Source organism: Lontra canadensis, unplaced genomic scaffold, assembly GCF_010015895.1.
Source record: "Lontra canadensis isolate GAN:19392208 unplaced genomic scaffold, GSC_riverotter_1.0 scaffold60, whole genome shotgun sequence".
NCBI lineage: Eukaryota > Metazoa > Chordata > Mammalia > Carnivora > Mustelidae > Lontra > Lontra canadensis.
In genome coordinates, this window is record NW_022631054.1 from 12569025 (window position 1) to 12594499 (window position 25475).

The window sequence follows — 25475 nt, forward strand, 5'->3', positions numbered from 1 at the left end:
GAAGGGAAATTAAAAGGTTATTTAAAGCCCCCGCCTCCACCTTTCTTGTCCCTTTAAATGGAGCCTAAACGGTTTTGCTTTGGCAGAAGAAATCTTTTCTGGAGCTTTGGGGTGGGGGTGGGGGATCCTGGTGGGAGAGAAGGGTCTAAGCGGCCTAATCCTCTTACCTCCCCCTCCTCTCCCCTCCCTTCTGAGGCCCACCACTCCCTGCCCCCCCTACTGAGGCGCTCAGCCCCTAACTCTGCCTGGGGATCAATTCTCAAATCTGTCCATAGCCCCTTCTGCCCTGCCCAGGCCAAAATTCCTGACCTCCTTGACCCAGGCGAGGGCTCTAAAACCTACTGGCAGCATCAGCCAGCCAACATCTTCTACCTCTTCGTGCCTTTGCCCCTAAGTAAACAGCCCAGCTCTCAGAAGCTCCACTTAGCAGAGGGAATGGCCAAAACCAGGGTCCAGCTGCTCCAGTGCCAAGTTTAAGACCATGTGCTCACCCTGTGTGTTTGTCTTACAAGCAGCCACCTGGATTCACAATCATGCTTGGACTCACAATTGCACAAAGATTGGTTATGCATACAAAAGGAACTTCGGGCCATAGTTACACATGGACTTGTAGTCCTGAGAGCACTTGTCACAAGGACACACTACACATTTGACTCACTTGCTGCTACTGTGGTGGCCAAAGGCAGACTGCACGGAATCCCAGCCACACAAGGACACACACTGTATGCACCCCACCCAGCTTACACACTCTTGGTCAAGTGCCTCTTGGGTCACCACACAGCCACACACACACACCAGAGCCTCAACGCAATGGCTCGTCCCTCCGGCACCAGCAGCAGTGTGGGTGTTAACCTGCCCCTCTGGGACAGACCTCAGACACACCTCTCAGGAGGCTGGCCTCCCTCACCACTTGGCCAGCTGCAGAACTTCTTCTTCCTGTGAACTGGGAGGGAGCAGGACACTGGCAGGAATGTGAGGGCGAGGGCCCCAGGCCCAGGATTTTCCCCTTGTGGCCCTGGAACCACGTGTCTGTCCCCCTTGAGACAGGTGCGTGAGCTGCGTGTGAGGCTGAGTCCCGCAGCCACCGTCTCTCCAAGGGACCTACAGCCGCCAGACGAGGCCGGCGGTTAGGAGCGTCATCCTGCGTATGGCTGTGTTCACGGTGAGTTCTGATCTCAGGTTGTGGGGTGCTGTGGTGGCGTGGCGGTGGCAGGGCTGCCATTGGTGTGGGACCCTAGGGAGAGAGAGCGTGTGTGTGTGTGTGTGTGTGTGTGTGTGTGTGTGCGCGCGCGCGCGCGCGCGCGCTCACTGCTCAAGACCAATCTTGGAGGGACGATGGGGGCCGGGGTCAGCCAGAGCGCCCCCACGCCATCGCTGCGGAGCCTAGTGCTAACCCCAGTCGCGGGTGAGGCCTTGGGAGGAAAATGTTTCTCAAGACCCCTCCTCGTCCCAGGAGCTGGCCTGCGACGTTTGCAGAACCGAGAGAGGCAGAGGTCTCGGGACTGGGAGAGCAAAAGATGAAGATTCCGAGGAGGTGACGGATGCTGGCCGGGCCCACAGACCCACCGACGGTCAGACCCTGGCCGCCCAGGCCAAGAGTGGCTCCGCCGCACCGGCGAGGCGGGGCGGGGCGGGGGCGGGAGCGACGCGTGATTGGCAGCCACTGGGACCATTAGGGAGCGCGTGGGCCCGCGCCCTCACCGGGGAAATGCAGTTTAAAACTCCAGCTCCGGCCGCGGGGCGCTTAGATGGCAGCGGCGGCGGCGGCGCGGCCGGGGAGACCAGGTGCGAGCGGGCGGGGCCGACGGGGCCGAGCTGGGAGGGGCGCCGGGGCGGGGAGGACATGGCCCGAGAACTCTGGGGACCGCCTCCCCTCTTGCGGTCCTGCAGTCCCATACCGGCTGGGAGGATTGGAAAGTTTGCTTGCGGTCAGGGACTTGGAGGCGAGACAGACTGCGCAGGGACAGAGGAAGCCGAGGGGAAGGCCAGAGGGACAGATTCAGGGAGAGACAGAGAGGGAGACGCACAAGGTGAGACAGAGGGAACGTTACTCAGGGCTGAAAACGGAGTCAGAGGCAGCGAGCAACCCAAGGAGTCAGAAAGCGCGCAGAACTCGGAATTCCGAGGCGGAAAGAGGAGAGAGCCGTGGGCAGAAACGCGCGGCGGCAGAGACGGAAGCCTTGGCCCACGGAGACGTAGGCACCCGCAGAGAACGCTTCGGATCCGTCACGGTTTTGCCTCATTTGGAAGATATTACTTCGCCTTGAAAAAAAATAAATACAAAAAAGGTTTGGATATTAAGCGGAGACAAATCCTTCTCAGTTTGGAGGGGGTGGGGAGGAGGTGCCCAGGGTAATGCGGAGCAGATGCGCCCCAGGCTTTGCAAAGCCCGGGGCCCAGGCTGGGGAGGGGGGCGCGGCCCGAAGCCCAGGTCCCCCACCCGGGGAACGCAGGGGCCGCCCACGCTTCCCTCCGCTTCGGCGTCCAGGCCGCCTGCGAACCCCTCGGTACTCGGGACGTTACCCGGGATCTGGCTCAGGTCGCGCCCGCGCGGATCCGGCTCAAACTCCGCAGCCGACGAGTGCGCCTTTTCTCTCGGGATTGCGACACGAATTCTCATTTGGGGGTAGTTCGGCGCTCAGCCTGCCTCTGTCCGCGTAAACGCGGCCTCGGGCTAGGGTACTCCAGGTGGATGTTCGGGGCGCTACGGGCCCAGTCCCCTGGAATTCGTTTTGCCTTCTGTGGCTTCGTCCGGCATGGGTCGGGGGAGGTCCGGCTGGGAACCGCAGGCTGGGGCCAGTCCCTGGAGCGGCTCTCCCGGTGCATCCGGAGGAGCGGTCAAAGGGCTGGGGAAATTGCCCTGGTCTTCTTGTCTTCGGGCCTCCCACCCCGGTGGCTTTGACCGGGTTCTGGTGGGGAACAGGCGGTGTCCCGGACACCGCTGGCTGAACTTTCTCCCCCGTCCCAAGTTCCCAGGCTCTGCGCTCGCTGGGGCAGCGGCGGCCCTGGTGGGGCGCATGGGGGTGCCTAGGCGCAACCTCTCCTCCAAATTCGCCCCGAAAGTGGGGCTAGAACTTTTCTGAATTCCGGCGGCGGCGGGAGGGGGGCACTTTAGGCTGGTGATTTGTTCGATGTGAGGGTTTCGATTGGGGGCTGGGATCGCGGCCTTTTCGCTTTCGTTGGGTATTTGGATTCCTCCCAAGCAGGGAACCCGCGGAGTCTCCAGCGCAGACTCAGCGCCGGTTCCACCCGGCCGGGCCACCGTTTTCGTTTTAGGGAAGTCTGCAGAGGCCCTGGATCGGCCAGGCTGGTGCTGGTGAGGCTTCCCCGGTTTAAGGACGTCGGGAAGAGGGAAAGTCTTTACAGACATGATAGGCCCTCCAAGCGGGTGAGGGCAAGGTAGTTCGCACCGCGTAGGTTGTTCGAGCTGGGCGGTTGAAATTATGCAAGTTCCCAGTTTGCCGCCACCACGGAATGGTAGCCGCTGTCTCTTCCGCTCACAGGAGCTCGGGATCCTGTGCGCTGCAGGCGGGTTGGCCGGGCCCAGTGTCTTTCTGGGAGGTCTTGTCTATTAGCTTTTGGGGGTGTGTGTGTGAAGTGAGTTGTTTTCAATTTTGCTGGGATTTGAGTTTCACTTCCTCCCATCCCCAGTCTTCCCCCAAAGGGAAAGCAGTCTGACCTAAGGATCAGTGAATTTAGTCACTACCTTCCCTCTCTGCGAGCCAGCTGTGCTAATGTGTGTGTAGGCGGTCAGAAAAAAATCGAATTTGCTACCTAGTGAGAGCAAATTATCCGGATAATTGGTTCAAATTTCTCTCCTCTGTGGCTGGAGTATACACAATCCTTGGACCAGAAGCAGGGAATCCCTACTCAGAATGGGGGTAAACACCCCCTCACCCCTCACAGAGCTTTCCGGCTCCTACTCCTGCTAGATCTGGGGAACCTGGCTGCAGCCAAACAAACCCTGGGTGGAAATCCGAATGGAAGGGCAAAGGTGCAGAGGAATGGAAACCCGCCCCGGGCGAAGGCAACCGCCAAGGCGAGCACCCTGGGCCTCTGGATGGGTTCTGTCTGTTGGCAGGCTTGCCGGTCAGCTTCAAGGGCGTGGGGTGAGTGTCTGGGGGAAGAAGGGGGAGCCCTGCACACAGTCACTGCCACTTTCACACGTGGCATCATTCAAGTGGTCACGCAAGTGGAGCCATTTCTCTGCTCAGATACAAAACACTTCTTCTGGAGACCTGGCCCCTTGCACACCCACTCACACTTCCCACACTAGATCTTGAGCAGGAAGCAGTTTACCGAGGAGCCCCCCAGCTGACAGTATTCTAGCCCAGTGGGCCTGGAATGAGGGATCAGTTAGCACCTTCTATGCCAGCTTCCCTGAAGCCTGGGTTCTGGGGGACTAGAGCACCCTGACCCCGCCTGTAGGTTGTGGGGGCAAAGGAGGGAACCTAACCAAGGGGCACAGCCTCCCAAGCCCCATCTCTGAGCTAATCCTGCACACACGTGCGTGCGTGGACACATACACACACATACACATTTGGGGGCCATTCTGATTGACAAACACACAGGGCCACACATGCGCTGCCTGCCACACAGAGTCAGAGGCATAGGCTCACCTGGGCTTGGGGTAGCTCACTAAGACCCACCCAGGTGAGACCTTATGCAGGTAGAGGAACACACACACACATAGGGGCACACAGGCAGGTCTTCAGGCCACATAGCCACAAAACCCCTCTGAGAGACAGTTATGTACACAGGTTAAACTCACAGGGACACTCACTGCTCACCACAGGCAGATACACCCCACCCCCAGGACCACGCTAGGAGGTACAACAAACCACCTCTCCCTCTTGCCGGCCCACCTGAAGGGCGGTGTGTCTACAGCTGGCACCCGGGCTCTGCACTCCTAACGCCCACCGCTCTCTGGGTCTCTGGTCCGTGTGGAGCCGCCCCCCCTCCCCCATGTTCCCATTCCTTTCCTCCTCCCCCGCCCCTTCCTCGCAGTCCCGCTCGGCCGCCCTGCGGTGCCCATGTAAATGACGGCAATAAATATCTAATCAAGGCCCCGGGCGACGCCGCCGCCGCCCGCCAAAGCCCATTACCGAGCGGGCGGGCGGGATTGGGAGGGGTGCTGTGGTGTTGGGGGGAGCTGGCGGGTGAGCTTCTAGAGGAGCGTGTGGTCCGGTCTGGACAGTCATCCCGCTCAGAGCACCCCTCATCTCAGACCTTGGGCGAGTCACTGTTCTTCCTTGGCCTCAGTTTCCCCTTCGGTAAGAAGGGCACTGAGCTAGCTGGGTTCTCCGTCACCCGGTCCGGTCGTCCACCGGTTCTCCGTCACCCGGTCCGCCACCCAGCGATCTCTCTTTCTGTTTAAATCACACGTCCGTTCTTCGGACGACTTATTTGATACAGCCCCACTGCTGCTGGATGGGTGGACGTCCCAGCTCGCACAGACCGGGAATCACAGCTCTGGCTCCGACTGTTCTTCGAACTTGAGCCGGGTTTCCGGCAGCGGCAAAGCGGAGACTTGTATGGACCCGAGGCCACCAGGCAGGTGCCTTTCCCAGATGGGGTCACTCCTCGCGGCCAGTCCACCGCCACTGTGGGCGCCGCTTCAGTGCGCCCGGGTCACTGGAGCCCACCGGGTCTGGCGACCCCTTCCAGCCTGCACAGCTCTATCCGCCAGGTTTGTCTGAATCCCCCGACCGCGCGTCTCTCTACCAGGACGTGTGTCCGCGCGCAGAGCGGGAACCAAATTCTCTGAGCCGGCACCGCGCACTCCTCCCCGACTTCCTCCCGCACTCCGAGGCCCACACCTGGGCCTGGAGCGGCGGCTCCGCAGGGACTGTGCCGTAGGTCTCTCCGCGCTGGCACCGGTCTGGGTCTGGACGAGTCCGGGGAGACCCACTGGTCCCCGCGGAACCCTAAGCGGGGGCGTCCCAGACGCGAACCCGCCTCCTCTGCGCGGATGGGAGGCGGGAGCGTGCTAGTGGCCGACCTCCGCGCCACCCTGCTCCGACCGAGACGTCTCCCTTTTCTCTGCTGTTCTGCTGCATCGATGATGGAAAGGAAGTGGAGAACCGAGCAATCATTTGGAGTTCTACTCCCAGGACCCGTGGACAGTTCTCCCCCGCACCAGACTCTCTGCAAGAGCATACGTGCTCGAGGGGATTCGGATTTGAGAAAAAAGAACAAACATTGGCCTTTCTCATCTTTTCTCCCTCTCTCTGCCGCATTTCACTGCCTTAAAAAAATTAACTACAGCCGCCTGATTTCTTTGCACCCCACAACATTAAGCACCTCAGAAAACCAGAGGAGGGTAGGCAGAGTGGCCTCCCTTAGTCTCGGCCCATTAGCCTGCGGGGGGCTAATTACCCCAATTAGCTTCTGATTTATAATTAATGGCTCGGACCAAGGGATAATTGGATGTTAATGGATAACAGTTTGTGTAGGGAACTAAGCTCCTGGGCTCCTCAAGAGGGCCATGGGGGGTGGGGCCCGTCCTGAGACCCACCTCTGACCCTGGAGCTCTCCCCACTAGGGTTGGGGGGCATCCCTAAACCCAGAGGGAAGGTAAGAATCTCCTTTGAGGAATTGATGAGCTCTAGGCACCAGACCACTCCCCCATCTGAGCTGACCCTTGCAAAACTACACACCCTGAGGCCCATCTGTCTTTGGCTCAAAATCCAGATCCACTTTGGGGGCCCTCAGCTGAAGGGGGCCACTGGAGTTTCTGGACCTCAACAAAAGCCCATTCCCTCCCTACATGGATCAAGCGGTGTGAGGTTAATGGTACCAATGTGGGGGATCATGGTACCTTTATCAAATGACACTGGGGGATGGGGCATGTCCAAAGTGAGAGCACTGGTCCGGGCTTCATGTGGGACAGGGTCAGGGCTCAGTCCGTGGCCAGGTCAGGGTCACAGTTATGGCCAGGAGGTGGTGTGGTGTCTGCTGGGGACATGAGATCTTTCCTTCTAGGGTAGGGCAGGTTGGGCAGGTGAGGGGGAGACTCTGGGCTTTGGCTCACTCAGTTCTGGGCTCTGCTGCTTCTATTACTTCTCCAAATGCTGGGCTCTTCTCATCCAAGACATCTGACCATTCTCCTAGAATCTAAGCCCGTGGGCATTATATTACCCCAGAGTCCACAGCCTGACAAAGAGGGGCTCTCTTTACATGAACAATCAGGGTCTAATGGCCCCTGTGCTGGGTACTGAGAACTGGCTCTGGAGTCAGATCCTGCCCTTCAGGAGCCCCCAACTGGTGAGCCCTGTGAGCACTGAGTTCTCACTGTGGAGCTGGACTCCGGCTTTCATCCTGGCTAAATTGCTTAGCTGTGTGGCTCTGGGCAAATGACTTTACCTGTTTGAGTCTCAGGTTCCTTATCAGTTAAATGGGAATTACGAGAGATTTTTATAAGGGTTAAATGAGATGCTGCCTGTCAGGTCTCTATCAGGATGGCTGGTAAGAAGAGTTATTGTTATGTCTTGGGTGAAGGGCAGGCAGATGGGCAGCTAACTATAATCTGGTGAAGTAAAGCTATGATAGGAGTTCGAAGAAGTCACCTGACCCAGCCTGGAGTATCAAGGAAGGCTTCCTGGAAAAGGGGATACCTAAGCCTGGTGTGAGGGATCAGGAGTTCTTCAGCTGGAGGAAGAGTGTCCAGAGGAGAAGGCAGCAACACAGTGACTTTGGAGAGCTGCACCTCAATGGTGGGTGGGAGGGTGGTTGTGCAGGAGTCTGGGGGCGAGCAAAGGAAGTAGAGATGATAAATTTGGAAATGGCTTTCAGGAAATTTGTCTTTGAAGGGACCAGAGATGAGATGAGCCTATTTGTTTTAAAAGGGGGAAATGGAAACAGGTCTGAATGTGTACTGATAGGAGCAGCAGGGTGGGGATTGGTCATCTAGGAGGGGATAATCTGAGGGAGGGGGATGTGCCCTTCGTTCTCCAGTTCTTACACACCTAGAAGCAAATTATGCCACGTTTCCAGCCATCAGCCCTTAAATGTGTCTCTAGAATGAGTCTTTGGCCATTTCCTGTGGCCTTGCTGGCCACGTCGAATCACTGAGTTGTTGGCACTGTGGCCCCCTTGGGAGGGCAGCCTTTGGTGGGGGAATCTGGCCCCTGGCAAGGGGAGGAACTGCCTGGTTCCTGGGCTTACTGTACCTTTGAGTGCCTGACACTGACAGCGGAGATTTTCAGATTTTCGGAGTTGGAGGGTTCAGAGAGAAGCTATAGAACAGTGCCTGAGAGGGAGCCGCTGGAGACGCATTCATCTCAAGTCTGCTCTTTGATCTGGTGCCTGCAGGGCCCTTGCTCAGAGAAGGGTAGGGCTGGCGATACCCCCTTACTTCACATGTCCCCACCTCTCTTTCTTGGAAACTCAGGACTAAGGACCCGTGTGGGAATAGGGGTATTTACTGGGAGGGGGCTCAACTTTTCCAGTTCCCAAACAGGCCAGCCAAGGGTAACTTACCTCCCTTGAGCCTCAGTTCCTCCTCTGTAAAGCCCAGGTGACAACGGTGCCTCCCTCACAGAGCTGAGGGAAGAGATTAGTGAGGTGACCACTGCTGGATATCTGGCATGTGCTTCTTTTAAAATCTTGGACCCACTGCTTAAAGCTCTTAAGTCTTTGGGGTCCTCTTGGTCAGTGCCTTGCTTCCCACACCCACATGCACCCCCATGAAGGAGTACCTCCTCCTCAGCCTCCCTCAAGGGGCTGGCCAGCCCTGCGTTACTGTGGGACCTTGAGCAGGTGGTTTTACCTCCCTGAGCCTCAGTTTTCTTGTTCATATAATGGGGATAATAATTCCTACCTAGCAGGGTTGTGCGGAAGCTCGAGAGTGAGAAGAGGGCCTGCCTCCTGGTTGGTGCGCACTGTGAGGTGGTTGGCATCATTAATGAGATAATGTGTCCGGCGGGGCTTGTAACAGAGGAGGCAAAGTCCTCAGAGAACACTGGTTCCTCCCCTCCTGCTTTGTTTCCTTCCCTTTAAACTAAGTTGTTCCACCTTGCTCCCCACCGTGTGTGGGACAGAGAGAAAACCAAGGGGGAAGTAAAAGTTGGGAACAGGAGAGGAGGAGGGGAAGAGAGAGGGCGTGGACCTGTGGGGCACTAAGCCCAGTGTGACCAAAAGAAGGGTCCACTTTCCTGGTAATCAAAGACGCCTTGCGCGCAGTTTCCTAGCAGTCTTGCTGTTAATTTATAAAAAATGCCCCCTAATAAAATTCTGCTTGATTCTTCGATTGGCTGGGCATTAGGCCGCAGCCAGCAGCGACGCGGGGACATAACGGATGCATTTGCAGATTTGGAAAATTAAAGCCATCTATATGGTGCCTGTGGCGGGAGATCCGCCGATCTGCTTGCTTAATGAAATATAAAGATTCTTTTAACCAATGTAAGCACAATTCGACAGCTTGTGAAACGCGGCCGCGCGGTGATGGATGGCTCTCCTGGCTCGCCAGGAATTGCGGGGCGGCACCTTTTAAATATATAATTGATTCTGTTTGGAGTGTGCAGTGGGCTGAGCCCGTGCGGGGCCCGGCCTGGGGCCAGGAGTGCAGGGCCGTGTTTAGACGCTCCCGCAGGCCCTGCGGGACACCAGCCTGGGTGGCTCTTGGCCTGGCTAGGGGGACCCATGCCCTCAAAGTGGCTGTGCATGGGGTTCCGGCCGCTGAGCCCTGGCTGAGGACCCCAGGGGTGGGTGTGGGAGGCCCTGATTGCTGGGAAAGGGCCCACTGATCAGCTTTCTCCCCAAACTCTGGCTTCTAATTCTGAGGACAGAGGAGGTGGTGGGACTGGGACTCTGAGTGTCTTTTCTGCCCTGAGGACCATCCTGGGTCATTCCCTCAACCATTCCCTTAGCTCTCTTAGCCCATGGTTCTTTCTCATCCATTCAGCATTTATGATTTACTAAACACTGGCTGTGTACCAGGCTCTGTGCTGGCTGTTACAGAAACAAACAAACAAAAAGGATAAGACAAATCTGTTCATTTTCTCTATGTTGATCTATCTTTGCATCAACTCTATCTCCTTGGTCTTTCTCCGTTGTTCTCCTTGTATTTCTCTCTTGCTCTCCCTCAGACCTTGTTCTGAGGGTACTGTTTAGTGTGTGTTCCTCTGGTCAGATGCACACACACACCCCCTTTCATGCACGCACACGGGCTCACAGTCACACACACACACACACACGCACACACAGACATGAATAGCTGCAGATGCGCACAAACACAGACCCACATGCCCTTAGGTGGCCGGTCAAGGTCAGGCTGTGCACACACATGGGCACACGTGAGCACTGAGAAGAGCTGCAGACTTGGGACTGTGTGCTGCCACAGGTGTGCACTCTGGTGGCGAGTGGCATCCACAGACGAGGGCCCCTCTGTGGCCTCAGAGGACATCCACCTGGAGTGAGGAAGAGGAGTGTGAGGCTGGGGAGAGGGAAGCTCAGCTGGGAAGATTTGGGCTCACACGTAGCCTCATCTCGCAACATACACGTACGTGCGTGCACACACACACACTCACATGCATGCACAAGTGTGCACACCAGGCAAATGTGCTTTTTCTCTGCTGCCATCCTGTTACCTTGGATCAAATCAGAGATGCGGGAAGTCAGGGAATGGAACATGCTGGAATAAGAGCCTGCGTGACCGGGGTTAGGAAACACGAGTTCCTGGGAAGAACCTCACCGTGGAAACCTGTTCCACCACTTCCTAGCTGCTTGCCCTTGAACAAATTAATCGGTCTTTCTCACCTTCCACTTCCGCATCTGATAAACACAGTCCCCACCTCCTCTGGTGTTGGGAGGACGGATGGAGATGGCTGATGTATCCGAGATGCTTCATACACAGTAGTTTGTATTAATCTATCCTCACCTCCTGACTCCTGCCTCTGTGCCTGACCTTGTGATCTGGGCTGTGGTGGGGAGTCCAGAAATGTTTGGGATACTCCATTTACCCTCAAGGAGCTCAGTCTGGGGGGGCGGGTGGTAGAAGTGTTATCACATGACTCCGATTCAGGGGCTAGAGTTAAGAAATTCCGTGGAAGGTGCTTTGTGTGGGGAGCAGGGCTCCGAGTGTGTTCAGGAATCTGATGTGGTTGCTGTTGTTTTCTTACTGTGGACATCATCATTTCTATGACCTCAGCTTAGCGATCTGGAGCCTGGAGATGTGAGAGATACCTTCTTAGGGACTAGTTGGGAAAGGCTCTCTCTCCGAGGAGGTCTTAGTTGAACTAGGCCTTGATGGAGAAGGAGGAATTTGGCAGGTGGAAGGTAATGGTTTTTCAGGTGGAGGGGCCAGCAGCAGCAAAGGCTGGAGGTGACAAGAGGGAGTGACCTGTAATCTGAGATTGCTGGGTGCTGGGGAGAGGGAGGGCATCAGGCCGGAGGGGTGGGCAGAGGCCAGACTGGGAAGGTCTTGGAGACCTTCAGGGGACCAGTGAGCTGGGAAAGACATGGTGCCGGGAGAGGTACCTCTTTGGCTTTAGTTAATAAAGACTTGTCGTGCATCAAAAACTGTGAGATCAGCAATAATTAAGTCAATTAAAATGTCACCACATCAACAGCAGTGAGTCTTAAAGCAACAAAACCCTGCAGGGGTGGGGGAAGGGGATGGATAAAATTACCTCTAAACTCTGTTCCCTCTTCCCCACCTGGAGCTTGTGATGCCTTTTGGGGCCTGGCTTCAATCCCACGTCCACTGGAACACATGGATAACCCTCCCCATCCCCACCCTCAAAAAAGGAAAGAAAGAAAAGATATAAATGTGAAAATCACCAGCAACCTCATCTGCTGTCTCCCAGAGATCCGTTAACATCTCAGGGTCTCACCTTCCAGACTTCTTTTCTATGCATATTTATACATACATTACAAAGATGGGATCATATCATGCATACTGTTACCTATTTCTTCCACCCAGCAATATATTGTGAGCATTAGCACGTACAGATAGATACACATCATTGTCTCAGACTGTGGCACGGTATTCCAGTGCGGGCATGACTGTCCCCTCATTTACTGAACTAACCTCTCTCGATGGACAGTGAGGTTTCCAATTGTTCGCCCCCATAAGCGGAGCTGTGAAAAACATTCCTGTACACACATCTCTGCATATTTGAAGGATATGTTTCTGGAAATGGAATTGTTGACTCAAATGAGGCTCTTTCTAAAGGCTTCTGATGCAGGAAGCAAAGCTCTTTTGTCAGCGAAGTAGAAGGACCATTTGTCACTCCTCTAGATAACCCAGGGTAATCATTTTTTTTTTCATATTTGCTAATCTGATTGGTGAAAAAAATTGTATCTCATTGTTTCTACTTTTATTTCTTTAGTTACAAGGAAAGGTGAGCTTTTTGTCCTAGGTCAAATGGCTATTCATGTTTTTCCTAATAAGTTGTCTCTTCAGTTACTTTGCTGTCTTTTATTAAGGGGACCATCTTTTTTTTCTTTTCTTTTTTTTTTCAAAGATTTTATTTATTTATTTGACAGACAGAGATCACAAGTAGGCAGAGAGGCAGGCAGAGAGAGAGGGGGAAGCAGGCTCCTTGCTGAGCAGAGAAGCCCAACTCGGGGCTCGATCCCAGGACCCTGAGACCATAACCTGAGCTGAAGGCAGAGGCTTTAACCCACTGAGCCACCCAGGAGCCACAAAAACATATTTTTGTTTTGAGAGAAGAGCTCTTTATATATTACAAACATTCTCTTATTTTTATTTGTGCTTTTTTTTTTCTCAATTTTGTTCTGTCATATATATGGCAAAGATTTTTCTAGGTTTGTTGTTTGCTTTTTAGCTTTGTTTATATTATATTCTATTCTACAGTGTTTAAACCCTATGTCGTCGTGTCTATCCTTCTTTTCTCTTCGATGTCTGCCCTTGGCATCATGTTTACAGGCACAGAATGGGCCTCTCTAAGAAAATGTTGTTGTTAGGTGTTACGTGTGAGTGTTAACTCAGAAATCTATAAAGCCAGCCCTTGGGTGCGTGGGTGGCTCAGTGGGTTAAAGCCTCTGCCTTCAGCTCAGGTCATGATCCCAGGGTCCTGGGATCGAGCCCCACATCGGGCTCTCTGCTCAGCAGGGAGCCTGTTTCCTCCTCTCTTGTTCTGCCTGCTTCTCTGCCTACTTCTGATCTCTGTCTGTCAAATAAATAAATAAATAAATAAAATCTTAAAAAAAAAAAAAAAGCCAGCCCTCAACTCCTGATTTGTATATCCCACTGCCAATTCAACACCCTTACTTGGAAGTCAGATCCATATTTCACACTCAGCATGTCCCCCCCAAAACCTTGATTTCTGTTGCCTCCTCCTCAGACCCCCTTCTCCCTCAATGCTCCTGACTCAGGAAAAAGAGAGAGAGAGCATGAGGAGGGGCAGAGGGAAAGGGAGAAGCAGATTCCCTACTGAGCAGGGAGCCCGATGCGGGGCTCAATCCCAGGACCCTGAGATATGACCTGAGCAGAAGGCAGATGCTTAACTGACTGAGCCACCCAGGTGTCCCCCCTTTTTTTTTTTCACATAGGCTCTACACCCAATGTGGGGCTTGAACTTACAACCCTGAGATGAACAGTCACACGCTGTGCCAACTGAGCCTGCCAGGCACCCCGAGTCATCCTTTGGTTTAACCTCTTTTCCTCATATCTTGCAGCTAACCTCTCAGCAGTCATGTTGATTCCTCAAACTATGTCGTGAATCTGACATAGTTTCTCACAGCATCTCACAGCCTCCACTCCTACTGCCTAGCGGAAGGCACCTGGCTTGCTGGCCTGGCTTTCTGCGGTGAACCGGGCTCTCTGCTTTTCTTCTTGAACCTCTGCAGTCTGCTGTCTGCAGCCAGAGTGAGCTTTTCATGACAAATTGTATCATGTTCCTCTTTATTCAACACCCTGGCATTTTTGGAACCCCTTCCAAAAATGCTAGGAGTCTCCCATCACTGAGGGGATAAAATTCAAAGTCCTTACCATGGGCCCATGAAGCTCTGTGGGGTCTGGCCTCTCCTCTCCCTCCAGCCCCATCCCCTTCATTTGCTCCCTTCCACTCTGGGCTCCAGCTGTCCTGGCTTTCTTGCTGTTCCACACACACTCTGAGCTTCTTCATGCGTCAGGGCCTTTGTCCTTGCTGTCCCTTCTGCCTGGAAAGCCTTTGCCCCAGAACTTTGCTTGGCTTCCCTCAAACAGCACAGAGCCCTTTCCAGACCATATGTTCTCAAATAACCTTCCCTTTTCCTCTTGCTATTCTCCTCCTCTGTCTTATTTTTCTTCAGAGCACTTGTTCCTTTCTGACATTATTACATATATTTATTTGTTGTTTGTAGTTCTCCCTCGGAATGTAAATTCCATAAAGGCAAGGACTTTGGTACTAAGTAGGTGGTGCTTAATCCATACTTATTGAATAAGTATGTGTAATATATAAATGTGTGGGAGTGTAATGTTTATAGATAAAGCTGCTGCGTGGCTGGGTCTCTGTGAGACCGTGAGCAGAGCCACGGGAATAAGGACACTGAATTTGTAGATACTGCTGAGTTTGTGTGTGAATGTGACTATGTCTTCCAAAAATGCCACTCCCGGCTGACCTGGGGTGGGCAGTCTGATGAGGACCGTGAGCGGACACCTGGGGCTGACAGGACCTCGTGCTGAGCTGGGCGATCTCAGTAGGAAGGATGATAACTTGGCCACCAAAGAATGAGACTGAAGCAGTGTGGGCAGGCTGGGCCCTGGCTTGGCTGTGTGGCCTCCCCATGTCCCTGCTCTATCTCTCAAGCCTTAGTAGACCCATCTGTAAATGGGGTCGGTTGCTCTTACGGAAATGGTAAATAGATGGAGGAAATGGTAGTAAATCTGTAACAGTCACAACAATAGTATTCTTGCATCTGTATGGCACATGAAGGTCCTAACCCAAAATCTCGTCAGGGCAAATGCCTCGATGTCCCCTGTCCGGCTCTGGACTTGGCCCCATGTGGGCCTCAATGGTTGAATGAGTAATAAGTGTGTGAGTGAATCAGTGAAGGTACAGATAAGTCACCTGGGTGACTAAGAGGAGACACAGCTTTGGAAAGCAGCAACGGGGCTGAGAAATGACAATGGCTCACATTTTTTAGCACGGGCTATGTGCTGGCCCTCTGCAACAGTCCCATGTGACGAGTCCTATGACTAGCCCCATTTTGCAGAGGGAGAAACTGAGGGTCGAAGAAGCAAAGTGACTTGCCCAAAGTCACAAAGCTCCCGAGTGGCAGAGTTAAGATTCCCGCCCAGGCAGTCTGACCCCAGAGCCCAGAGCACAGGGCGCTTTCCAATGGAGGGGCAGATGCTCTTGTGGGTGAGGCGGGCATCCCAGGTCTGGGCTGGGAGTGGGTGGTGTCTCCCGAGGGGAGAGTGCGCTACCCTGTGTCATGTCCTCTGTCCTCCCTGCCCGTCCGCAGGCGCATGCCGCCATGCAGCACTACGGGGTGAACGGCTACTCGCTGCACGCCATGAACTCTCTCAGTGCCATGTATAACCTGCACCAGCAGGCGGCCCAGCAGGCCCAGCACGCCCCGGACTACCGGCCGTCAGTGCACGCTCTCACACTGGCCGAGCGCCTGGCTGGTAAGGGCCATGGGGATGGAACCCTGGGGACACAGCAGTGGGGGCTGGGGGTGGAAGAGAGGTCTGGGTGGGGAGGCTCTGGGAGAGTCCCCCAGAGGACGGAGGGAGCACTGAGAAAACTTCCTCTAGGAGGCTCTGGAAGTCCCAGGTCACTCAGCAACACAGAGAGGTGTCCATTCAAAATCTCTGCATGACCAGAGCCCTCCTTTTTTGCCGGCACTGTGCTGGGCCCTGAAGTGGCCCTAAGCCTTCAGATTCCTTTCACAGCCCTATGGGCGGGGGGAAAATGCATTAGCCCATCTCCCAGGAAACTGAGGTAGGAGGGTAAGGGAGCAGTGAGGATTATAGTGGGAATAGCGGGAAGAGGGCTGGGGTGCCCAGGGGAGGGTATTTCCGGCACGGGAGTCACATAGATAATAACAGCTCCCATGTTTTGAATGTGGAGGATGGACCAGGTGCTGTGTGAGGCTTTCTCTGTGCATCAATTTCAAGGCCAATAAAGGGAGGTTATTATGTCCATTTCATGGACAAGGAGACTGAGGCTCAGAGAGGTTACATCTCAGTGGGGGTGGGGCTGGGGGGCTTGAACAGGATGTGATGGATAAAAATAGCACTTTGAAGTCCCGGATCTGTGGTCACTGCAGATCTGCCTACTGCAGATCTCTCCTCTCGGAGTCAGGGTCTCCCCTTATATGGAGGGGACAATAGGCTGGTTGGGCAGTTGTTTGAGGTAACATACGCAAAGTAGTATTTGGCAGAGCCTGGAAGGAGCTCAGAAGTCACAAGGTAGGTGGCCCCAAGGGAGCTGTAGGCTTGTGTCCCCCTCTGCCTTCAACAAACGTTGCTCCGCCTTTCAGCCTCTCACTGGGCAAGAGAAGGATGTGACAGCATAGGCTAGGGGCGTGATTCCTGGGAGGAGGGGAGTGCCTCTTACTCTCTCTTGTCCCAGGTCAGCTGGTGAGCCCCTATGGGCCCAGTCCTGTGCCAGGCAGTACTCAGAGGCCTCGAGAGCTGTCCCCGGGAGATTGGTGTTTCGAGACGCCTAGGAGAGCATGGCAGGAGTGAGGCGGGGATCCTGTAGTGGGACAGCTCAGGGCAGCGGAGGCTGGTGTCTTCAGAGAGGACTTCCTGCCCACTGTGGGGCAGGAGCCACACCTTAGAAAGGAATGATTGGTGAGGGGAGCCCATGAGCAAAGGCACAGAAAAGGAGCGAGATATGAAGACCCTGCCTGGAAAGAGGTGCTGGCCTGGCAGGGAGGGGGAGGCGGCATTCCCACTCCTTGAGACCCTGCCAGCCTTGGGGCCAAGTCTCAGCGGATAAAATGGAGCCCCTGGTGACCTTCTCTAGATCAGTGTGGGGCATGAGTCTTCAGTGTGGGTACGGTCTTGTCCCGGCTCTGGCGGCTTCCCTGGTTGGGCGTGAATTCCCTATGTCCAACCTGTGCAAGACCCAGAGAAGAATTGGGGATGGGAGCTCCCCACCGCTGGTGGAAGCAGGAGAACTGGAATAGTTAACCCTCTATCCCAGTTCCCCCAATTCCTAAGAAGGAAGAACATGAGCTCCAGGTGGGCCTTTGGGCAAGTTCTGGGAATGGGACAGATAGTGTGGGCTCCCCTGTGATCACCCAGGCTTTTGGTCCCCGGAGCCAGTGGCAGGATGCTGAATTCTTGCTCCCTCAACCAGGGTTTAGCTCCGAAGAGGGGGGCCCCGGTCCCCAGGTAACGAGCAGGAGCTCAGTCCGTGCTGGGATTAGTGCCAATTTGTGAGAGGTTCAGGGCTTCCTCTTGAGGCTGAAGGAGCAAAGTCTGAGCCTTTCTGGACACCCAGTTGCCTCCTTCTTCATTTAGGGGGTTGTGGATGACTCCCCAGTCCCTGGGACACAGGGGAAGGCTCTGGCAGCCCCATCAGAGCCTGACACAGCTTGGGTTCTCTTCAATGTAGATAGCCCAGGACCATTTATGGGCAGTGGGAGGCAAGGAGAGAGGTTACTGTCCATCCACTGGGGTCTAGTGAAGCTGAAGGGCTGGATCCTAGACACCAGCCCTAGGCAGACCTCTATTTTGAGTTGCTTTCTTTTCTTTTAAGATTTTATTTATTTATTTGAGAGAGAAAACATGAATGGGGGTAGGGGCGGAGGCATAAGGAGAAGCAGGCTCCCTGCTTAGCAGGGAGCCTGATGCGGGGCTTGATCCCAGGACCCCGGGCTCATGACCTGAGCTGAAGGCAGACGTTGAACCGACTGAGCCACCCAGGCGCGCCCTGAGTTGTTTTCATGTTACCAGCGTGTGAGCAAGCCTGTAGAAGTGGTGGTTCCCCCAGCTCTGTCTCAGCTCCAAACCTGCGGTGGTTAAAACTTCATCTTTTTGTTCTTCTGTGAGGAAGCGGCCCAAAGGGTCAAGACTAGATGTGAAAACTTTCTTGTGGTCTGAGGGTCCTGCCAGAGCCAGGTTTCCTCCTGAGGAGAAGTGAGAGCAGGAGCCTCAGGTCCTGCCGTCAGAGACTCATAGGCCAACTGTGATAACGGGAGTCATACCCAGAGGACATAGAATCAAGTACCAGTGAGCTGGGGCTACGGGTCAGACATCCTCTAACTAGACCTTGCAGGTACGTCCCAGCTGCCAGCCAGGCTCCGCACAGTCAGAGGCCAGTGTCCCGCCAGTATCCAGTGTCCCGCCGGTATCCAGAATCCAAGGGTCATGGGATATTAGAACCTTGGTGACACTGATGTACAGATTATTAACATCAGCTGGTCTCAGGATATGATACTGATAGCATCCTAGGACTTTAAGGATCTTAGAGCAGTGTCTACCTCCCTACCCACCCAGACCAGATGAGGAAGACCCCTGTAGTCATATTCCTGACAGCTGTTCATGGAGATGAGTTAGACCTCTGGGTGTCATCGGAGAGGACTTCCTGCAGGCTGTGGGGTCCTTACAGCGAATGTTGGCGTGGGGAGATCTTGAAACCCCAACTGTATGGAGAGAAGATGATGATTTCCAAGGGGAAGGGCCAGGACCCAGGTCTGCAAGGGCCTGAGTGTCCACAGTGGGTCAGAGCAAAGTAAGATTCAAAACCTATTTCCCATAATTAAATGGGCCCCCTCTCCTTGCCCTCCAACGGCTGTACATTTCAAGACATCATCTTGGAGGCCCGCTATGGCTCGCAGCACCGCAAACAGCGCCGCAGCCGCACAGCGTTTACGGCTCAGCAGCTTGAGGCCCTGGAAAAGACCTTCCAGAAGACCCACTACCCAGATGTGGTGATGCGTGAGAGGCTGGCCATGTGCACCAACCTGCCTGAGGCCAGGGTGCAGGTAGGGCCCCGTTTCTCTAAGGAGACCTTGCAGACCCGCACCAGCCCAGCAGTCTGGCTTCCCACTGCCCCGGAGCCACCCTTTCCACCCCCACGGAACTGCTTTCTCCTGTGAACTCAGGCAGTGATAGGAGGGGAGTTTTGGAAGGGATCGAGGGTGCATGTTTCCTGAGGGGTGCGGGGAGCAATGCTATCACGCACCTCCCCTCCCAGCACACCCAGCGCCACAACCTGCAGCTCCTCTCCCATCCCAACCAGGTGTGGTTCAAGAACCGCAGGGCCAAGTTCCGAAAGAAGCAGCGCAGCCTGCAGAAAGAGCAGCTCCAGAAGCAGAAGGAGGCCGAAGGCTCCCACGGGGAAGGCAAGACAGAGGCCCCAACCCCAGACGCCCAGCTGGAGACCGAACAGCCCCCGAGCATGCCCAGTGGTGACCCCCCCGCTGAGCTCCACCTGAGCCTGTCTGAGCAGTCGGCCAGTGAGTCAGCCCCTGAGGACCAGCCAGACCGGGAGGAGGATCCCCGGGCAGGGGCCGAGGACCCCAAAACTGAGAAGAGCCCTGGGGCTGAGAGCAAGGGGCTGGGCTGCAAGAGGGGCAGCCCCAAGGCAGGTGAGGCTTGGCAGGTGCTTTGGGGGGGGCGGGGGCCCAGCCTAGGGAGAACAGCCAGATCCTGGGCGGATCAGGGGCCTGAGTCCACGAGCCGGATCAGAGCCACCGGGAGTCAGCTTTTACACAGGGCACTAGGGCATGACCCGGGGGGGAAGGAGTTGGCCACAGCCGGCCAGTGCCAGCCCTTCACTCTTCAGTTGCTGAATCCTGGGAAGGTCTTGGGGGTTCTGCAGAGGGAGTGGGTGGCAGGGGAGGGGACTGACTGCTCAGGGCAAAAGCTATTTATCAACCATTATAGAAATATGATGGTATTTTAACAACCAGTACAGACAAAGTAGTGCCTGTTGGGTGAATACCACATTGGTCCCAGGGATTCTCACGGGCGGGAGAGACAGAGCCATATTTCTGAAGGAACAGAGCTGTGGCATGAGGCATTGCTCAGACACAAATCCTGAGCCCAGCCAGAGAGCTGGCAAGGGGCAGGAGCCACAGACAGGGGAGGGGACAGGGAGGGGACAGTGCTTGAAATGAAAACGAGAATCCCCAAGAAGTCAGACATGGGGGCCTTGGCAGGCTCCTGACCCCACCCCCCTCCCCCTGCAAGGAAGCCTGGGTCCCCTCCCTCCCAGGAACCTGAGGGATGCTTCAGAAGGTGCGGGCTGAGATGAGTGGATGTGGTTTGAACCAGCATCTGTCTTGTCTGTGGTGCTGAGGGAGTGGGAAGACAGAGGGAGTTCCCCGCCCCCGGCAAACCACTGCCCTTGTCCTGAGTCCTTGGTTCTCCTTTTCTCTGCTTGCAGATTCCCCAGGCCTGGCGCTGGCTCCTGCAGCCCCCGGGGGTGGCCTCCTGGGCCCTTCCCACTCCTACTCCTCATCCCCGCTGAGCCTCTTCCGGCTGCAGGAGCAGTTCCGCCAGCACATGGCTGCCACCAACAACCTCGTCCATTACTCGTCCTTCGAGGTGGGGGGCCCGGCCCCTGCCGCTGCTGCCGCTGCCGCGGCCGCTGTGCCCTACCTGGGCGTCAACATGGCCCCGCTGGGCTCCCTGCACTGCCAGTCCTACTACCAGTCCTTGTCAGCGGCCGCGGCGGCCCACCAGGGCGTGTGGGGGTCCCCACTGCTGCCTGCACCCCCCGCCGGCCTGGCACCTGCCTCGGCTGCCCTGAACAGTAAAACCACGAGCATTGAGAACCTGCGGCTTCGGGCCAAGCAGCACGCGGCCTCTCTGGGACTCGATACACTCCCCAACTGACTGCTGGCCTCAGCCTCAGCCAGGGGGCCACCTCCCAGCCCCAGGGTTATCCCCCGATGGCTTGCAAGGAGTTAACTCTAGGAGCCCAGGGATCCCGCGGCCTTGGAGTCTTGCTCCCAGTCCCCCTCCCCAAGTCCCAGCCCTAGGTGAAGCCCACACTTGCACACCCTCTGCATGGCCCTTGCTTGGATCCCATGGAGGCCACAGGGGGGTGGGGGAGGAGAGGCCAGGGCGCCTGCGGCCTTCTGCTGGGGAGTGAGGCCCGCAGGGGCCAGATCCTCACCCCAGCACAGCCTCCTCCCTGCCTGCCCTCCCTCCTCTCTGCCCCCTAGTAAGTTGATGTGTGGAATGTGAGATATAAATATAAATATATAAAGCTATATTTTCAGGCCCCCACCCACCTTCCCCAGGCCCCCTGTAGCCCTTGCCTCCACCTCCGGTGTCCACATCGCTCTCTGGCTCTTTCCTCCCTCTCTTTCTTCCAAGACCTGCCTCTGTCCTGTTGCCTACCCCACTCTCCCCAGCCTCCAGTTTCCCCTGCTCTGGACCTTGGCCCAACATCTTTCCTCCTGGCTCCTGCTTTCTTTCTTTGGTGCTGGCTGTGTGGTGTTGTCAGTCCCCAAGGCTTTGTTTTGTTTGGGATTGTGACTTTTTAGTCTTAGTAATTCTGCTTCTTCCTGTTCCTTGCCACCTACTTCTTCCCACCTGCCTGTCCCCTCATTGCACGGGTCCTCTTAGGCTGCTGTCCCTTTCCATCCCCAGTGGAGGTGGGAAGGCCTCTGGCTGGAGACCCCCGCTGCCCCTGGAGGAACCAGCACTGGCCCCCTTCGCTGCCCTCCCTCAGGCCCTGCATCTAGAAACAGTCACGTGTCACGTTCTCTTCTCTCTCTTTTCTCAGCTTTGAAGCCCCATTCCCAAGATCGAGGAGGAGGGGAGTGGAGGCAGGAGTGGGGTTGAGGCGGGCAGGAGCAGGGCAGCCTTCCTGCCCAGAAGGGCTCCAGGAAGAGGCCTGCAGCCAGCGTTCAGCCAGAACTGACCGCAGGGCTCTAGATCTCTCCGGTGAGACTTCTCTGGCTGAGGGAGGCAGCAGGGGGAGGGCTGCTCTCAGAGAGAGGTCCCTCCAGGGGAACGGGGTTGGAGGCAGGTTCTCCTCTCCCACTGCCTGGCCTCCAGGTTCAGCAGTTAGAGTCCATTGCAGGGGTGGGGCTGAGCCAGGAAGGGAGGCGGAATTCTAACTCCTGTCACACTAAATGCAAACCACACAGCAATGTGCGGTCTCTGTCTTGCTGACGGGCCATCGGGGCCAAGTATTGAAGTAAGGGCTTCCGGCCAGCTAGTCGCTGACACCAAAAGGTGTGCTCCTCTCCTTGGCCGGGAACCCAGCTCAGCAAATTCCCATTCCAAGCGGTGTGGCCTGGAGTCAACCCATAGCCTCTCTGGGCCTGTGTTCTGGGCTGGATGAGATGGCCTGTACCATTCTGCATTTCTGTGCTCACATCCCCGGCAGGGCAGAAGTTTTAGTTAAACTAACAACAACAAAAACAGCAAAAAGGTTCTAGAAAGTACACTGGATGAGTTGGAAAATTACTGTTTCCTTGCTGAGGAGCAATGAGCGGTACAGGTGCAAGCTTCTGCATGGGCACGGCCAGTCTCTGGGCCTCAGTTTCCCAATACATAGAATGGGTCCCTTTGAGTTGAGAAAATCGGGATGGAATCCTGATCTACCTACCTGAGCTACCGTGCCAGCCTCTGTGGTTGCCCCATCGCTGTGCCTTCACACAGTGTCAGGGGCTCAGGGCAAGGGGAGGAGAGTGGCCAGAACAGATTCCAAGTTGTGATCCCCAACTCTTTGTGACTCGCTACTGAGCCCTCCACCCCCTGCTTAGAGAAACTGCATCTAGAAAGGGGGTTGCAGAGTCCTAAGGTGTGTCTCCTCTCTTCGTGCTGAGGGGCAGGGGGCTGTCTGTTGGTGCCAGGCACTATTGGCTTGCAGAGTACATGATGCCCATCATCCTTGGGCAGGGGGGATGTCCATCCTAGCTGGGGCAGATGGAGAAGACTTTGGATGGGGAAAAGTGAGGGAGATGGTAGCTGGGGCCCGGAAAGCTATTTGAACAAGGCAACGGAGTGAGACTAGGTGGCCGGTGGGGCGGGGGGCCCTGGTTTCATGAGAGGCAAGGTTGAGGGCCTTGAATCCAGGCTAAAGGCTCACCCTGATGGGGCAAGCACCAATACAGGCAGGTGGGGGTGGAGGGGGTGAGTTGAACCGGGATCTGGGATCTGGGATTTGGAAGGTGAATCCAACAGCCACAGGAACATCAGATGAAGAGAGACTTAGGCAGGAGTACTGAAGCAGGGAGGCAGTGGAGATGCTAGGAGGCAGAAGGGATTTTTGGTGTGTCTTCTGGGATCAGTTCCAGGAAGGTCTGTTTCTGAAGTGAAAACAGTCTCATCTAGACCAAGCATGAGCACTGATGCTTTTCCCAGTCCCTGGATGCAGGAGACTGTCAGTGGGCCTTGGAATCCAGTAGCTCTGGACCTTACCACCTCCTCCAGGAAGCCTTCCCTGACCTAAGGGGCAGGTCCACCCTGGAGCCATGTTCTGTCGTGGCTGGAGCCAGGCCCCCCTCAGGCTCAGCCAGCTTCCCCCAGATCTTTGTCAACACTTCATTCGATTGAGCCGCCTACACCAGCCCAGAGAAGACAAGGAGAGCGTGTATGACCCCCGGCCCCTGAAGTGGGAGTCAGCCTAGTTTAGGGGACCAGCCTGAGTTCCTGAAAGCTGCTAGAGAGTGAGAGGACAGCGTACTGAGTCTCCTACCGGAGCCTGAGGGTATGGGCTTGGGGTGGGCCCCTTGCCCCTGAGATGGAGGCCTTTCCAGGCCTGCTGGCTCACGCTGAGACTCCGTCTCTGACTGTTCCTTCCAGGAAAGCCTCCTTCCTCACCCCTCCCCCTGATTTGAGGGCTCCGTTTGCCTGCTTCTTCATTGCCGCAGAGCATGGTCCAGGAGCCTGGGCCTCTCCCTGGCTCCGCAGCCGGCGGGCTGGACAGACTGCTTTCCACCCCAGCCGCTTTGTGACCATTTGTGCTTAGAGGTCATGCCAGGCCGTGGCAAAAGCACTGTGTACCATATTTATTTATTCCGTTAGCTGAAAAAAACAAGACTCAGATTTCCCCCTCCCTGCCCTGCCTCCTGCGTAGTGCAGCATGATGCTCTGTCCTGTGATCCGTCTGTCCGTCTGACTTCCTGTGATGTTGTGACCTGTTCTTTGTCCTTCTTGGCTAATAAAAGAATCCAGCAGCACAGCCCTTGGTCCAGGTTCATTCCCAGAGACGCCGGCTGTGGGCTGAGCGGGCAGCTATCTCAAGGTCTCCTTACTGCTTGTCCAGTGCTTTGGCCGGTGGAGGAGGGGGGAAGGCTGGCCTCATGGCTCTCTCCATGACCCTTTCCAATCTGTGGCTGTTGTGCCACTGTGGAGTGGTCGTGGAGAACAGAGGAACTGGGATGGGGGGCTTCCATCTTCTGTGGGTTGCTTAGACCACAGCACAGGCAGCAGGCCCAGGGGCAGCAGGGGGGTAACCAGGGTAGCTTGGGATGATGGGTCTGTAAAGTGAAGAGAGTGGGGGGATTCCATGGAAACAGCAAGTGAGCCAGGCCCAAAGGGGGATGACAGGAAGGCACGTTTGGACCTAAAGCCTGAGCTGTTCTCCAGTGGGACAGGTGGCCTCTGGAGGGAGTGAGCTCATTGTCCTCAGAGACAAACAAGCAGAGAATGAAGAAGGGATTTCTGCTCTGGGTGGCCGGATGGATGAGATTTATGAAGGTGCTTTCTACTCAGGGTGAACAGGGTATGTGTGTGCGTGTGTGTGTGTGTGTATGTGGGTGATTATAGCCTATAAGTCTATATGTACCTATGAGAACCTGTGCCGTGAGTTCCTAAGTGTCTGTGTGTGTGCGTGTGTGTGTGTGTGTGTGTGTGTGTGTGTGTGTGTGTGCATTTCTGCTGCATTTCAAGCAAAGGATGACAGGCCAGCTTCCCTACTCAGACTTCACTGCCCTTTCCTGGGGTTCCAGAGTGTCTGCACAGGGCCCCTGAGCCAGAAGGAATAGTGTGATCTCGGGGCTGGGGTTTGGGGGTGGTGAGAGTTCCCTCTGGAGATTTCCTAGTAGAACCCTAGGGGGCCCTAATAGTGTGAGGAAGCTGCCTGCTGTGCTTCTGAGGGGCAGGTGCCTCAGGCCACAGGGACCCTGGGAGGGCCCTGATCTCCCCACTTCCCTGGATGGTGCCCCCAGGGGATGCATTCCTCTCTCCTCAGTGTGGCTGAGGATTAGCGCCGCTGGGGTGGGGGGGGGGAACACCCCCCTTCACCTTGCCTTCCCACCTCCGTAGGCTGGCAGATCAAATGTCTGCCCAAATCTCCCACTGCTTCCTCCCAATCTACCTGTGCCTCCTCCATACTTTGGCCCCACAGAACATACATTCCTGGGTGTAGAAGGTGACCAGTAATCCTACAGCTTGAATCCCTCAACTACCCAACACCTGCCGATCATCGGTCCTAATGCCTGTGCCTGAGTGGGGGGCCAGGGACATGGAAAACATGCTTTCAAGACACTTACAACATAGGGTAATCTGGGGTTCAAAAAATAGCTCTGGGAGTACAGAAGGTTTCCCAGGTCAGCCTGTGGAGGCCAGGAAGCCCCCTTGGGAGAAAGACTTTCGA

The 25475-nt window shown here is 55.6% G+C and overlaps 1 protein-coding gene across 1 annotated transcript; it reads left to right on the forward strand.

The window, feature by feature from the left end:
* The first annotated feature begins 1756 nt into the window (after positions 1-1756).
* On the forward strand, positions 1757-20752 carry DMBX1 (diencephalon/mesencephalon homeobox 1). Its single transcript, XM_032877044.1, has 5 exons — positions 1757-1785; positions 15415-15580; positions 18716-18894; positions 19152-19500; positions 20301-20752. Exons 2-5 carry the CDS (start codon positions 15427-15429, stop codon positions 20750-20752), a joined length of 1134 nt encoding a protein of 377 aa, XP_032732935.1. The 5' UTR covers positions 1757-1785; positions 15415-15426.
* Positions 20753-25475: the final 4723 nt, after the last annotated feature.